General features: G+C 43.3%; 1 protein-coding gene across 1 annotated transcript in view; it reads right to left on the reverse strand.

Moving 5' to 3' along the window:
* The window catches only part of LOC107376838 (uncharacterized), a 40,225-nt gene that overhangs the window by 18,746 nt on the left and 6,334 nt on the right, over nt 1–15,145 (reverse strand). The window contains exons 3-4 of the mRNA XM_070548180.1: nt 2,437–2,564; nt 2,191–2,327 (exon numbers count right to left, since the gene is read on the reverse strand). Coding sequence (XP_070404281.1) covers nt 2,191–2,327; nt 2,437–2,564 — 265 coding nt within the window. The remainder of the gene's footprint in view (nt 1–2,190; nt 2,328–2,436; nt 2,565–15,145) is intronic.

Consider the following 15,145-nt stretch of genomic DNA (forward strand, 5'->3'; position numbering starts at 1 on the left):
TCATCGTCCATAACAGATGCCTGCCCATACCATAACCCCACCACCACCATGGGCCACTCGATCCTCAACATTGACATCAGCAAAGGGCTCACCCACACGACGCCACACAGCTGTCTGTCATCTGCCCTGAACAATGTAAGCCGAGATTCATCCGTGAAGAGAACACCTCTCCAACGTGCCAGACGCCATCGAATGTGAGCATTTGCCCACTCAAGTCTGTTAAGGCGACGAGCTGGAGCCAGGTCAAGACCCCGATGAGGATGACGAGCATGCAGTTGAGCTTCCCTGAGATGGTTTCTGACAGTTTGTGCAGAAATTGTTTGGTTATGCAAACCAATTGTTTCAGCAGCTGTCTGAGTGGCTGGTCTCAGACGATCTTGGAGGTGAACCTGCTGGATGTGGAGGTCCTGGGCTGATGTGGTTACACATCGTCTGCGGTTGTGAGGCCGGTTGGATGTACTGCCATATTCTCTGAAATGCCTTTGGAGACGGCTTATGGTGGAGAAATGAACATTCAATGCATGAGCAACAGATTCGGTTGACAATCCTGCTGTCAGCATGCCAATTGCACGCTCCCTCAATGCTTGTGGCATCTGTGGCATTTTGCTGTGAGACAAAACTGCACATTCCAGGGTGGCCTTTTATTGTGGGCAGTATAAGGTACACCTGTGCACTACTCATGATGTCGGCTCAGCATCTTGAAGTGGCACACCTGTGAGGTGTGAGTGCTCACTATCACACATTTAGACTGATTTGAGAACAATGTTTGAGAGGAATGGTAATATTGTGTATCTGGATTGAATTTTAGATCTTTAGTCCATCTCATGAAAAATCGGAGCAAAAACAAAGGCATTGCGTTTATATTTTTGTTGAGTGTATATCTATATTTATATCTGTATCCATACATATGTATACACACACACATATATATATATATATATATATATATATATATATATATATATGGATACAGATATATATATATAATATATATATACACATGTGTATCTACAGACACACACACACTATATATAAATAAATTGCAATAAACGGAAAGAAATATTTGATATTCATCTAAAAGCTACATTAACCCTTTGATGCATAATGGTCACTACAGTGGACAGGTACTCAAAATTGATTTTTATTTATTTTTGCTATTAAGCACAGCTGTTGAAGACTTTATTGCATGTGAGCCCCTCCATTTGAGCTTCAGCAAGTCAAGCCAACATATTTCATGTTCAGAATGCACGCTGTCCACTGAGATGGACATGTAATAAATTATTTGTAACTTAACAAAATGTTACAAAAATATTTGTTGAAATTTGTTTCATTCACACCTAAAGATGAATGAAAAAAATTGTTTAAAAAATCATGGTTGAAGATTTCATAATTCATGCATCAAAGGGTTAAAGCTGCAATAGGAAATCTGTAAAACAAGCTACCTCTTAAGCACAAACACAGCTAATAAGCTCTCACTCTCCCATCAGATATGATCCTTAGACCACATCTGTCTGATCCCAGAACGTACATTACCACAGTTAACAAGAGGACGCTAAACACCTGTCACCATTACTAGGTTTCTCTGATCTGAAACCTGCTTTTCCTGGAAGTAGGTCACTAACGCTGACGTTTTCCTAGATGCGAGCATAGAGCGGTTGATTTCATGCTGTTGAGAATGTGACCTTCATGTCACAGACTGTTTGAACCTCCACCAGTACCAGAGTGGATATTCTAATAAATTATTTATTCATTGGGGACAAAAAACCGGCGTAAAAACCATGCGTCTTGTCTACAAAGACACACATAATGGCCAGCAGAGGATATGTGTTTTAAGTGACTAATTTTTTGTAACAGACTTGTTAGTCCAGTGGTTAGAGTGCCAGACTGGATGCTTTACCCACTGGACTACCAAGGGCACCACAACAGCACACTCATCGATGTAGGTGTGTTTGGTTGGAGCGGGCATGGGCGGAGCTTCACTGCAAATAACCATTTTATTATCGGGTAGAAAGTCAGGCTGATGAAAAGAACTCATATTTAAGAGAAATGACATCGGAATAGTGCCAACACCAATTTATTTATCAAATGTTGTGCCCTCAAAGGTTTAAACTTGATGGAACCTTTAACATAGCTTGATATGCAGATTTAGCAGCGTAGCTTTAAGCAAACTAAAAGCCAGAGACAAATTACCCATTGTTCTCGATCATGTCAGCTACCAGTATGTTCACCATTTTCCTTCTGGTTTCATCTGACAGGGTCTTGTGTCGGTCGTATTCATTTATGATAAGTTCCCCACCAGCTTTCTTGGTAAGAATGGATTTCACCAACTTCAAACAAAGAGGAAAAACAATCCAGCATGTTGAGAGCACATCCCACAAACACGCACGCACACACACAGTTTGTGTTCTGCTCAGATGTTTGTGTGTTAGTTCCTACATGCTTGGCATCTGGGTCGAGCCTCAGCCTCTTACTGGAGGGACTCTCTGTGAGGATGACGGTTTCTTGGGAGTCACATGACTCATTTGATTCAAACTGCTCCAGAGCTGGTTTCATTGTGATGGATTCTGTATGACAGAAGAAGCAGATGAACGAGACACATTTACCGCAGGGAACTAGCATGCTAATGAGATGAAATAATAACTAACAAACCTGAATCATATCTGATGGTTAGTAGGGTTGCAACCATTATGGATTTTGGTGGCACAATTATAGTCTAAGAGATAATCATGGTTGCGTGATTATTTTACATGACTTTATGAAAAAGTTGCACAGTGTACGCCCGGCTTTAGACAGAAAAGGGTTACATGATGATAAGTGGGGGGAGGGAAGAAAAGGCATACCAGAGGTACTCCTGAAAGGGTGTTGCTTTGCTATGGAAAAAACAAAACACCTCAAAAAATAAATGGCCTGTTTTTGATATGGTGCCTTCTAGAGTCATGGAATCCCTCAAGGTGCTTTACAACACAATCAGTCATTCAACCATTCACACCCTGGTGGGGGTGCACTGACAGCTGCCAAGCACTGGTACTGCTGGTCTCTCCGACCACCACCAGCAGGCAAGGGGGGTTAAGTGTCTTGTCCAAGGACACAACGACAGCGATAGACTGAGCGGGGCTCAAACCTGCAACCTTTCGATTACGGGGCGAGCACTCAACTCCTGTGCCACCATCACCCCAAACTCGATGTAACGTGATGAAGGAGCTATTCCACCAAAGGTTATTTACCCTCTCTCCTCAGGAGGAACTAATCTGCATGACATGAGACTGCCTCAAGGTCATGCATTTGCTTCTAAAACTGTTTCCTTTCCAGCTCAAGAGAAGAAAGAAGATAACTCTTTCTTTTTAATAAATCAAAGAACTCTTTCTATTTTTAATAAAGCTAATCAAACAAAGTTAGTCCAATAATAAGATGTGGACCAATCTGTGAAATGACAATGGTTATGATCAGTTTTAATAAGTAATAAGTGTAACGGAACGGAATGACTCTTATTTTTCCCTTCTTAGCTCAAGACTAGTCTGCATGAGATAGTGGTCTCCAGGTCTCATGCATTCGCTTCTAACCTGCTTATTTTCAGCTCAACAGAAGAATGAAGAATGAACTCTTTTCTTTTAATTAATCCAATAACTCTATTTTAATAAAGCTAATCCATCAAAGTGTTAGTCAATAAATAACATGTGACCGACCTGTGAAATCAAAATATTAATTACCTTATTATGATCCTATAGAATATAAAGGTACTATGACTTTAAGTGTTCCAACAGGACTGATCTCACGTAGCGTTAAAAGACATGACACATTACTTTCACTGATCCAATCAGAATCTTACAGATCTGACGGAGGCGTGGTTTTGATGGTGTTTGGTCATTTTTCATTCGACAATAAACCATAACAGCCGAAGTATAAAACCATGCCACGTCAGCTCTAACGCCAGTTCAAAGCGTTCCAGAGCAAGTGACGGAGTGGCCAATCCCGACCTTTAACTCTTTAACCGAAAGAACCACGACAAGCTGAAAAATTCGTCGCTATTCCAACAGCGACAACAGTCCCTTTCAGAATAAAAGCTGAACCATTCAGACCCAGGCTTGGGTCTCACCAGATGCCAATAACTTGTCGTGTACCCGGAAGTAACTCAAAGACGGGTCTGACCGGAACCGCGGCTTTTCCTACCGGCTCGGCTCTAGAGAGGGTCTACTGGACCTCGATATTCCTGATCTACAGAGGACTTCCACGAAGGGTAGGTAGACCGACATGATGGGGTCTTATGTATTTCTGAACCACCTAACCAAAGCTTAATGAGAAGACAACACCTTCGGATCCCATCAGAATTGTTTGGTTATGCAAACCAATTGTTTCAGCAGCTGTCTGAGTGGCTGGTCTCAGACGATCTTGGAGGTGAACCTGCTGGATCACACGTCATCCATTCATCGCCTCATCCATTTTAGTTACACCATACATTTAGATTTAAAGTCAGTCTAGTTTAACTTGTTAGTAATAAAATTCTTAACTTTTAAACTTGACTCTCTTTCTTCTGTTGTCTCTGAGTGAATACCGAGCGGTTATCTAATCCCTGCAATAAAAAGATCCAATCTTCTGGTTTAAATAACCCACCGATTCAGAAGGTGGATTTCATATTTCCTATGGAATCCCATGCCTTATGGCTCATTAAATAACTGTAACCTATTTCATTACATATGACTTTAATCTAGCTGCACTAGATACACTGACACACGTAATGTAATGTCACATGACACATTTTATCTTTCTCATCCAATCGGAACCTTCCTTTCTGAAGCGTGACATAGTCTCTGTGGTGTTTATAAATCCGTCAAACTCTGATTCGACCGTAAATCAAAACATCCAGATTAATAAAACCAGTCCCCATGCCATCTTAAGCCAGTTCACCGCATTCTAAGAGAAATATCGGACCGGCCACCCGGACTTCCTTTTTAGGCAAAGAACCGACAAGCTGTAAAAATCTGTTACACTTTACCAACCAAGCAATGGTTCCTTTCAGAATAAAAGCTGAACTCACTGACCCTCAGGGTCCATCTGACGCTGTCAACCAACTGTCGCTTTTTACCTGGAGACAATCCAAAGACTAGTCTGTCGCACTGCTGACGCTGTTTCATCGGCTCCGGCACCGAAAGGGGGGTTCGAGGACCTGGCATTCTGGATCTGTACGGAGATCTCATTCTAAGGGTATGTGTGGAGCGATAAAATGGCGTCTCATGTATTTATGAAACTCTGATCATAGCTTAAGAGCAAAACATCACTTCCCACTCAGACTTGCTTCTCCGGATACGAGAGTTCTGATGACAACATCACTCACACATACACCATTCAACTCACATCTCATTCACACCAAGATCCATTCATCACTTAAGAGTTAGAGTTAGTCTTGTTTAAAATTGTTTAGAAATAAATCTACTTAAACTTTTTGAAGGTGACCCCCTCTCTTTTCTCTCGTCTCTCAGTTAATACGAAGTGGTTACATAATCTCTGCAATAAAAAAATTCCAATCTTCTGGTTTAAGTTATCCAAAGATCAATAAGATTGATTTCATATTTCCTATGGAATCTCACATTTCATGGTTCATTAAATAGATGTAAATTAAAAAATTACATAGATAAGCACAAAACATCTGACAGTCTACAGACATGAGTCTCCGATGGGCAGGTAGGCAGGCTGGAGAACCTGTTTCCCCAGAGAGGGCTGCAGCCTCAGTGCTCATGCTTGATCGCTGTTGTTCGAAGAAAGAAAAAAGAAAGAAAAATTTTACATAGCGCCTCTCAAAATAAAAATCACGAGGCGCTTCACGAAAACAAAAAAATTTAAATATAAAAAAGATTTTTAAAAAAGATTAAGAAATGTGTTTAAAATGACAAAAGAGCACATCGACTCCTTTAGTTGGTGATCTTGCCAGGCCCAGGCCACCAATCCAAACACGGTGGGGTAGGGTGTATTTTAACAGCATCTGTCGGAATTCCTTCGTGGAGGTTTTTTCTTCTCGTAGCTCAAGGCTAGCAGGGCGCCAAATTCAGATACGAACAATTGTTTTGAGGCAGACAGAGATGATTTCCTCTCTGCCTTTCAGCTCTTAAATGGTCCATTTTTTAAAGTAAATTCAATAATTGGGTTTAAATTTACCCATACCATGCCGTGACTTTCTCCAAGATCCCATCCATTTTGTGCGATAACAGCAGGATCACAGATAGGACCTCTAGCTTATGATTCACGTCGAGCAGCGTCCCAGTCTAAGCAGTCTCCACATATAAATGGTAAATGGCCTGTATTTGATATAGTGCCTTCTAGAGTCCTGGAACCCCTCAAGGCGCTTTACAACACAATCAGTCATTCACCCATTCACACACTGGTGGGGATGAGCTACAATGTAGCCACAGATGCCCTGGGGCGCACTGACAAGAGGCGAGGCTGCCGAGCGCTGGCGCCACCGGTCCCTACGACCACCACCAGCAGGCAATGTGGATAAAGTGTCTTGCCCAAGGACACAACGATAGCGACAGACTGAGCGGGGCTCGAACCTGCAGCCTTCCAATCACAGGGCGAGCACTTAACTCCTGTGCCACCGTCTCTGGCTGAGACAATCCATGGGTACAGGTGGCCCTCCAATTGCCCCAGACTTCCAAATTTTTCAAAATACCAGAGATCCTCCCCCTCCCGTTCCTCCATTTGTTTTGAAAGACAAAAAACTGATTATCCTCACAGCCAGCTGGATATGAAATGTTTCAGTACAACCTTCCTTCCTAAATGACTGAAACATTAGATTCTTTTCGGATTTTCTCACTGTAAAAATCTCACTCTATTCTTACATGCTGCACTTGTATGAATTACCAGTATTCAACAATGGGATGAGGGAAAAAAAATCAGGATTTAGTTTTTCCAAAAAAGAGAAGTTGCATTATTAAAATCTGCATGACGCTATTACAGTAAACCCCTTTCTCTCTCTCTCTCTCACACACACACACACACTGTTATGGAAATTTTATATTTCATTGCTTTAATCCTGTTAACAAATGTCCTGAAGCATTCTCACACTCAGACACACCCACACACTGTTCTTCACATATACACACACATTCTTCTCTCACTCATACACTCACACTCTCTCACACAATGACCTCACTCCCATTCTTATTTCGGTTTAAATAAAGTCTGTGACCAGATGTTCGGGGCATTTTGCCCCATGCATATGCCGCAGTTATAACTGGTTGACTTGTTGTTTCATCGTCTCCTTTTCTCCTCGACTTCTGGAAATGGGTTATTGATAAACATATTGATAAAATCCCTAACAGAGTCAGATCAGCCGACGGCTGATATGTAATGCCAATTTTTACGAGCCCATTTTCATGGCCTATTTCCAGATGTTTTCCACTTTATTTTCATGCTAAAATGTCACAGTTGATGCACTAAATTTCAGAAGCTGAATCAATTTTGAACTCTGAATTAAACCAACATAAATCTTGACTTTGTGCACTGATCAGTGTTAACGTCAGACACCTAAATAAAGTTCATTTAGAGTACTTATTATGCGGATGTTATTAGTGGACCTAAAATTTTAATTAAATTCCGCAACAGCACTGGACTACCTGAGGATGCGCCTGACTTTAAATCAGCTTTATTAAGGACAAATATTGGTTGATACTGATGCATAAAATAGGTAAATATTGTCCTGATATATCGGTCTACCCCTATTCCTAAGTTAGTGACTGTTAGGGTGGAAAACACCACAACCTGAAAAGAATCACACAAGGAGACAGGATTGAGCTTTAGCTGCAGCGGAGGAGATACGAGTCAATGAGAATTGACGTGAGTGTGATACAAGGATACCACCGTATTCTCCCCAAGTCTGAATCTGCCCCGCTGCTACCATTTATTATCGAAACACACAAAGGGGTAACAATACTGAACCAATTACTAGACACAGCATCTCCTACTCTAACCAATAACAAACTGTTGCTGTCTACGGGTGGTGACCTTCTGTGTTAGGGCCTGACTCATGACTGGGACCAGGTCTTCCACTTCGTGTCACATCCAAGAAGTCAGGTGAGTTCAGCTTTCTTCCGTCTTCTTGGTGCAGGCCTTTGTGCTTAAAAAGGAACATTTCATTATGGTTATAAAACTTAACAGTGAATGTGAGTAGATCAGGACTGGACACGTTTTAAAGAACAAGCTCTGGGTGAAGCGAGGCGAGTTTTAAGGTTCGCTGCAGAAATAAAATCACACACGGTCAAACGCAGCTACACTCCAATCACCAATACTCACGCGTATGAGCGTGACAGTCTCACCCTGGTGATGATGAGCTACGACGTAGCCACAGCTGCCCTGGGGCACACTGACAGAAGCGGGGCAGCGAGCACTGGAACAACCGTTCCTCTGACCACCACCAGCAGGCAAGGCGGGGTAAGTGTCTTGCCCAAGAACATGGCTGTGACAGACTGTGTGGGGCTCAATCCCGCAACCCTCTGGTTACGAGACAGGCACATAACTCATCTGCCACCGCCGTCCCAAAACGAACATGTTTCAGATCGATAATATAACAGTTACCTTCAAATGCTGATCGTCTCTGTCTAGCTGCGGCCCTCTGAGCAGTTTTAATCCCCCTGGCCAAGTACCCAGTGCATCTGTCACCGTCATAATAATGCTCCTAGGGGGGAAATATCACAAACACAACTCAGATTTATTTGAAGTCAATCTGCTCCCGTGTATCCGGTCCATGATGGTGTGTTTACTATTGAGACAAAGTTGTCCTTCATTCTCCTCCACCTCTTCATGCCGTCGCCACCTCTAGACCCACGTTTCCCAGCATGTTCCTCCACAAATAAAATGTTTGCTCTGTATTTTTGTACTCCAAACGATTCAAATGAAGGCAACTGGACTTCTTTGGTAACTTGAAGATGTTTCACTTCTCATTCGAGGAGCTTTGTCAATTCTGACTGGAATATGGGAGAGTCAAGCTGACAAGCTGTAGCTGTCTGCTGTTATTTAACGAGCAGAAACTACTCTGGGGACCCCTCCTCTCCATCCCCTGATGAGTCGTTGGCCTCTATTGTGAGGGACTCATGTTGATTCGATGCATTAAGGTGTGACCTAGACTGAAACTGCTTATGAATGAGATTGAAAGCTGCATTATAGGTACTGGGAAGGTGAAATGTAAACCCCCCCCCCCCCCCCTATTTAAAGTGGGTTTTTTCACATTTGACATAGATAGCTTCTTTTACTCCTCTTAAACCATCTATCTTCTCTGTCCAGAATGTCTACTTTGTCATCTTTAAAGGTGTGTCCCTTGTCCTTCAGGTGCATGTGGACTGCAGAGTCTTGATCTGAGGAGGTGGCTCTTGATGGTTTGAGAGAGGAGTAAAACAACTAATTGTAATAATGGACCAAACTCAGTGCACAAAGAACCAAGTTCAATCCGGATGTTTGCTGTAGACTATTGGTGTGAATTGGCGCTATATAACTGAGCCAAAATGAATTCTATTATGTAACTTACATAACCAGTCCTGGAGAATGGATCACTAAGGTTAGGGAATAAGTTCACAATTCCCCTGGCATACATGTCTCTCACCTCCCTGGGTGGTGCTGTACTGCAAAAAAAGGAAGAATTTTATTAATAACGAAAACTTTATATCTGACAAATACACTTGATATATATATTATATATATATATATATATATATAGAGAGAGAGAGAGGGTGTGTCTCAATATATACATATATATATATATATATATATATATATATAGAGAGAGAGAGAGAGAGAGAGAGAGAGAGAGAGAGAGAGAGAGAGAGAGAGTCTCTCTCTCTCACACACACCCACACACACATATATATATATATTTATTTAAATGTATAAAGGACATCTGAATAGTGCCAACCCCAATTTATTTATCAAATTTTGTGCCCTCAAAGGTTTAAAATAGATGGAACCTTTAACATAGTTTGATATGCAGATTTAGCAGTAGGGCTGCTCGATTATGGCAAAAATAATAATCACGATTACGGTGACTGAAATTGAGATCACGATTATTTAGGACGATTTTTCAATTTATGTTGATTTTATTTGTTTTTATTCAGTCATAAAATTGCTCAGGGCACAATCAGGACAAAAATAAACAAGAAACAAGATGATCACTAAATTAACTCCTGATTCCCAGTATAAAAAGACCAATATACTTATAGCTCATAGTCTATGACCCAAGGGCTATAGACCTTGGTTTAACTCATTTAAGTCTAACCAGTACAGACCCAAATACCAATATCTTGCAAATACTGACAGCAAGAATTATACAGTGGCATTTATAACAAATAAATGCAAATAAATTGATGTTCACAAAATGTTGCATAACATTTATTGAAGTCGTGTCAAGGTGCTGTAGGAGAGTGCACTAGCACCGTGTCCTCGGAGGGATTAGTTATTAGTTATCAGCGTGAGGAACTTACTTCTATCTATTTCTACCTTATTTATAAACTATTTATTTACAAGTCCATCAGTTAATGTAATAATTGTCCCAACCACAGCTGCATCCCCCACCCCAGTTTCACAGCAATCGGGCAAGCTGCACGTGTGCTTAGCATACCGCACGCGCACATTTAGCCGTTTTTAGCGGCTCAGGAGTCCGCAGGTGCGGTGTGTGTGTCACTCACTCTGGTTACTCCAACAAGGAGCCGGCTCCGAGAGCTGTTTCTTTAGCGACCGACACATCACTGCATCATTCCCTTTCCTAATGTCCTGAAGAACGGTCCGGTGCGCAGGCGGAGTGTTTAGCTAACCTGCAGGAAATGTCGACGACAGTTATCCAGAAAGTAGCTAAGGGTTACCAGAGATGTTTCTGAGGTGTTCGCTAGGTACTTTTAGGATTAAAAAGTCAAGAAGGGGGTCTGAAACGCTGTTGGAAATAGCGTCAAAGTCGCTAAGTTGGCAACACTGTGGAGGAGCGCTTCATTTGCAACTCAGGGCAGCGCAAGCGGGAGGAGCAAATAATCGGCTTGTTTTGTTTTTTATAATCGTTCAAAACTCAGATCGTAATCGTGATTAAAATACGATTAATTGAGCAGCCCTATTTAGCAGCGTAACTTTAAGCAAACTAAAAGCCAGAGACAAATTACCCATTGTTCTCGATCATGTCAGCTACCAGTATGTTCACCATTTTCTTTCTGGTTTCATCTGACAGGGTCTTGCATCGGTCGTATTCATTTATGATGTGTTCCCCACCAGCTTTCTTGGTAAGAATGGATTTCACCAACTTCAAACAAAGAGGAAAAACAATCCAGCATGTTGAGAACACATCCCACAAACACGCACACACACACACAGTTTGTGTTCTGCTCAGATGTTTGTGTGTTAGTTCCTACATGCTTGGCATCTGGGTCGAGCCTCAGCCTCTTACTGGAGGGACTCTCTGTGAGGATGACGGTTTCTTGGGAGTCACATGACTCATTTGATTCAAACTGCTCCGGAGCTGGTTTCATTGTGATGGATTCTGTATGACAGAAGAAGCAGATGAACGAGACCCATTTACCGCAGGGAACTAGCATGCTAATGAGATGAAATAATAACTAACAAACCTGAATCATATCTGATGGTTGGTAGGGTTGCAACCATTATGGATTTTGGTGGCACAATTATAGTCTAAGAGATAATCATGGTTGCGTGACTATTTTACATGACTTTATGAAAAAGTTGCACAGTGTCCGCCCAGCTTTACGCCAAAATTCCACTATCTCCGCTCCGCTGCGCTCCGGCACGAACTCCACAGCAAAAACGGCCCCGTTGTAGTCAATCAGAGCTGTGCCACTACTGCGGCCGCGCGGCGCAGCGCGCCGCCCTCCGTTCCGCCATCCGGCAAAAATAGGATCGATTCTATTTTTGCCGGATGCCGGAGCACCTCCGCAGTCAATGGACAGAAGTCACAACCGCCCAACAGGAAAGGGAGCAAGCACAACTTCCGTTTTTTCACAATAAATTGATAACAAAAAGCATTTTTTGTTTCATATGCACAGGTTTAACACTTTTTATCAACCATCAATGGCGGTTGAACTTTAAATGCACAAAAATAAGCCATAAATACAGTTTCCACTATCAAAGTAGCCACCCTTTGTTGATCCAAACACTGCTGATCTCTCAACACAAATGATGGGCAGATTAAACAGTTCCTTTCGATGCTTCTCCCACACAACGGGTGTTTGGATCTAACTTCCGCGTTTATTGCTCGGACTGTATCGCAAGATCTCGAAAATCCCATGCATGCTTGTTTGCCCACCTCAGGTCTCCGCACCGGAGCGGAGCCGTTGTAGAGTGGGTAGAGTATAATTTGAGTTAGGAAGCGAACGGCAGCGGAGGCGGAGTGGAGATAGTGGAATTTTGGCGTTAGACAGAAATGGGTTACATGATGATAAGTGGGGGGAGGGAAGAAAAGGCATACCAGAGGTACTCCTGACAGGCGAAGCTGCCAAGCACCGGTACTGCTGGTCTCTCCGACCACCACCAACAGGCAAGGGGGGTTCAGTGTCTTGCCCAAGGACACAACGACAGCGACAGACTGAGCGGGGCTCGAACCTGCAACCTTACGATTATGGGGCAAGCACTCAACTCCTGTGCTATCGTCGCCCCCAAACCAAATAAGCACAAAACATCTGACAGTCTACAGTCATGAGTCTCCGATGGGCAGGTGGGAGCGGCTGGGAACCTGTTTCCCCCAGAGAGAGCTGCAGCCTCAGTGCTCATGCTCGATCGCTGTTGTTCGAAGAAAAGAAAGAAAAAAAAGAAATAAGAAAGAAAAAGAAAATTTTATATAGCGCCTCAAGATAAAAATCACGATGCACTTCACAAAAACAAAAGAAATTTCAATATAAAATATTAAAAAAAAAGATTAACAGGGGTGGACATTAACTTCTAAACCAACCGGCCAGCCGGGCCGGTAACTCTGAATATTTACCGGCCCCACCAAGAATCTACCGGCCCCACTGGTCAGCTGCCAAAACGAGTCAAAATAATAACAGAACTGTTTTAAATGTAATAAACCTTTATTTTGTACACATTCACAAACATAATAACGTATTCAAGTTTGAATTTGTTTGTTCCCTCAACAAAACACGATTTTGTCGTCGCATACTTCCGGCATACAACGCAGTACATCACCAACTCCGCTTTGCTGTACTCGAGCCATCGGCTGTGTTCGAGATGAGCCAGTTCTGCGCAGACTAGACCAAGCAGTGCATGCCGGTTAGATTTGTGTCCGAATTGCCATCGTCACCCCCGCCATCCAAGAGATTCAACTGGCAGAAACAACTGGTTCACAGCATAGTCTCTCTCTCTCTCTCTCTCTCTCTCTCTCTCTCTCTCTCTCTCTCTCTCTCTCTCTCTCTCTCTCTCTCTCTCTCTCTCTCTCTCTCTCTCTCTCTCTCTCTCTCTCTCTCTCTCTCTCTCTCTCTCTCTCTCTCTCTCTCTCTCTCTCTCTCTCTCTCTCTCTCTCTCTCTCTCTCTCTCTCTCTCTCTCTCTCTCTCTCTCTCTCTCTCTCTCTCTCTCTCTCTCTCTCTCTCTCACACGTAGAGGAAAAGATAGAGAGGAAATGGAGGACAAGTAGTTAAAAGAAAAACTACAGCTGAGCCGAGGCGCGCCTCGAATGGGGCGCGTCTGATCTGAACTGAGGAGCGGCGAGCAGCGGCCGAATTTCGTGAGCAATTCGCTTCTCGGCGCTTCGGGCGCTTCCGCGGCCGGTGTGTCCCCGGCGAAACGCCGGCTTTTAGCCACTCCCCCCGCTGCTTCCGTCTTCTCTCGCCTGTTTTCCAGGCGATGCGCTGCTCAACTCGAACACGGCCATCCTCTGCGCCTCCCGTCTTCTTTAAACCGCCAAGAATCATTCCACCTACGCACACGCTTCTCTGCTTCAGACGTTTAGAACTGTCTCGCTTCTCCTCACCAGTTTTAAAGCGTTTTGCCGGAGATTTAATCAAGAAATCCCATCCCTGTGGTGGCGCCATCTTCCTGCGTGCTTGTGTGTTTCTAGCGTGGTTCCACTTCGTCTTTAACAGTGAACTTATAGTTCACGTGACTATAACTAGAATGTGCAGTACGTGCACGAATCGTACAAGTGCAGAACGTGGCTAGAGGCGCGCAGGTTCACGCGCGCGAAACGAAAACGGAGGCTTCCTACAGGGCCATGATGCAGGTGAAAGCCGGTGTGTAAATGACAAATAAGGCTTGGGCGCCACCCGGGCGGTAAGTCGTCAAGTATTTAACGCCCGACGAGAAAATTTAGCGCCATTGGCGCTCGGGCGCTTTAAAGGTCCACCCCTGATTAAGAAATGTGTTTAAAATGACAAAAGAGCACATCGACTCCTTTAGTTGGTGATCTTGCCAGGCCCAGGCCACTAATCCAAAGGCGTTGGGGTAGGGTGGGTTTTAACAGCATCTGTCTGCATTCCTTCGTGGAGGTTTTTTCTTCTCGTAGCTCAAGGCTAGCAGGGTGCCGGATTCAGATAAGAACAATTGTTTTGAGGCAGACAGAGATGATTTCCTCTCTGCCTTTCAGCTCTTACATGGTCTTCATTTTTTAAAGTAAATTCAATAATTGGGTTTAAATTTCTCGGCCCGGCCGCTCCGGTCATCACAGGATCGTCGGCTAGCAGTGCCTACACCACGCTCAGGACAATCCAGACTTTTCTCATGCATCGTTCCACAAATGTGGAATGACCTTCCAAGCACTACCAGAACAGGAGCTTCCTTTTCAATTTTCAAGAAACTCCTGAAGACCCTGCTCTTCAGAGAGCATCTTCTAAACTAGCACCCTCCCTGCACCCGTCCCCCCTCTCTACTGTCCACTCCTTGTTCTCTACTCTCCATGACTGATGTCAAGTTGTTGTTGTTGTTAGCCTCAAGGGCAATATGCCGATTATCACTTGTAAGTCGCTTTGGATAAAAGCGTCTGCTAAATACATAAACATAAACATAAATTTACCCATAACGGGCCGTGACTTTCTCCAAGATCCCATCCATTTTGTGCGATAACAGCAGGATCATAGCTAGGACCTCTAGCTTATGATTCACGTCGAACGGCATCCCAGTCTAAGCAGTCTCCACATGGCTGAGACTATCCAAGAGTACAGGAGGCATAAAAATTGCCCC

The sequence above is a fragment of the Nothobranchius furzeri genome, chromosome 2, assembly GCF_043380555.1.
Source record: "Nothobranchius furzeri strain GRZ-AD chromosome 2, NfurGRZ-RIMD1, whole genome shotgun sequence".
Taxonomy (NCBI): Eukaryota; Metazoa; Chordata; class Actinopteri; order Cyprinodontiformes; family Nothobranchiidae; genus Nothobranchius; species Nothobranchius furzeri.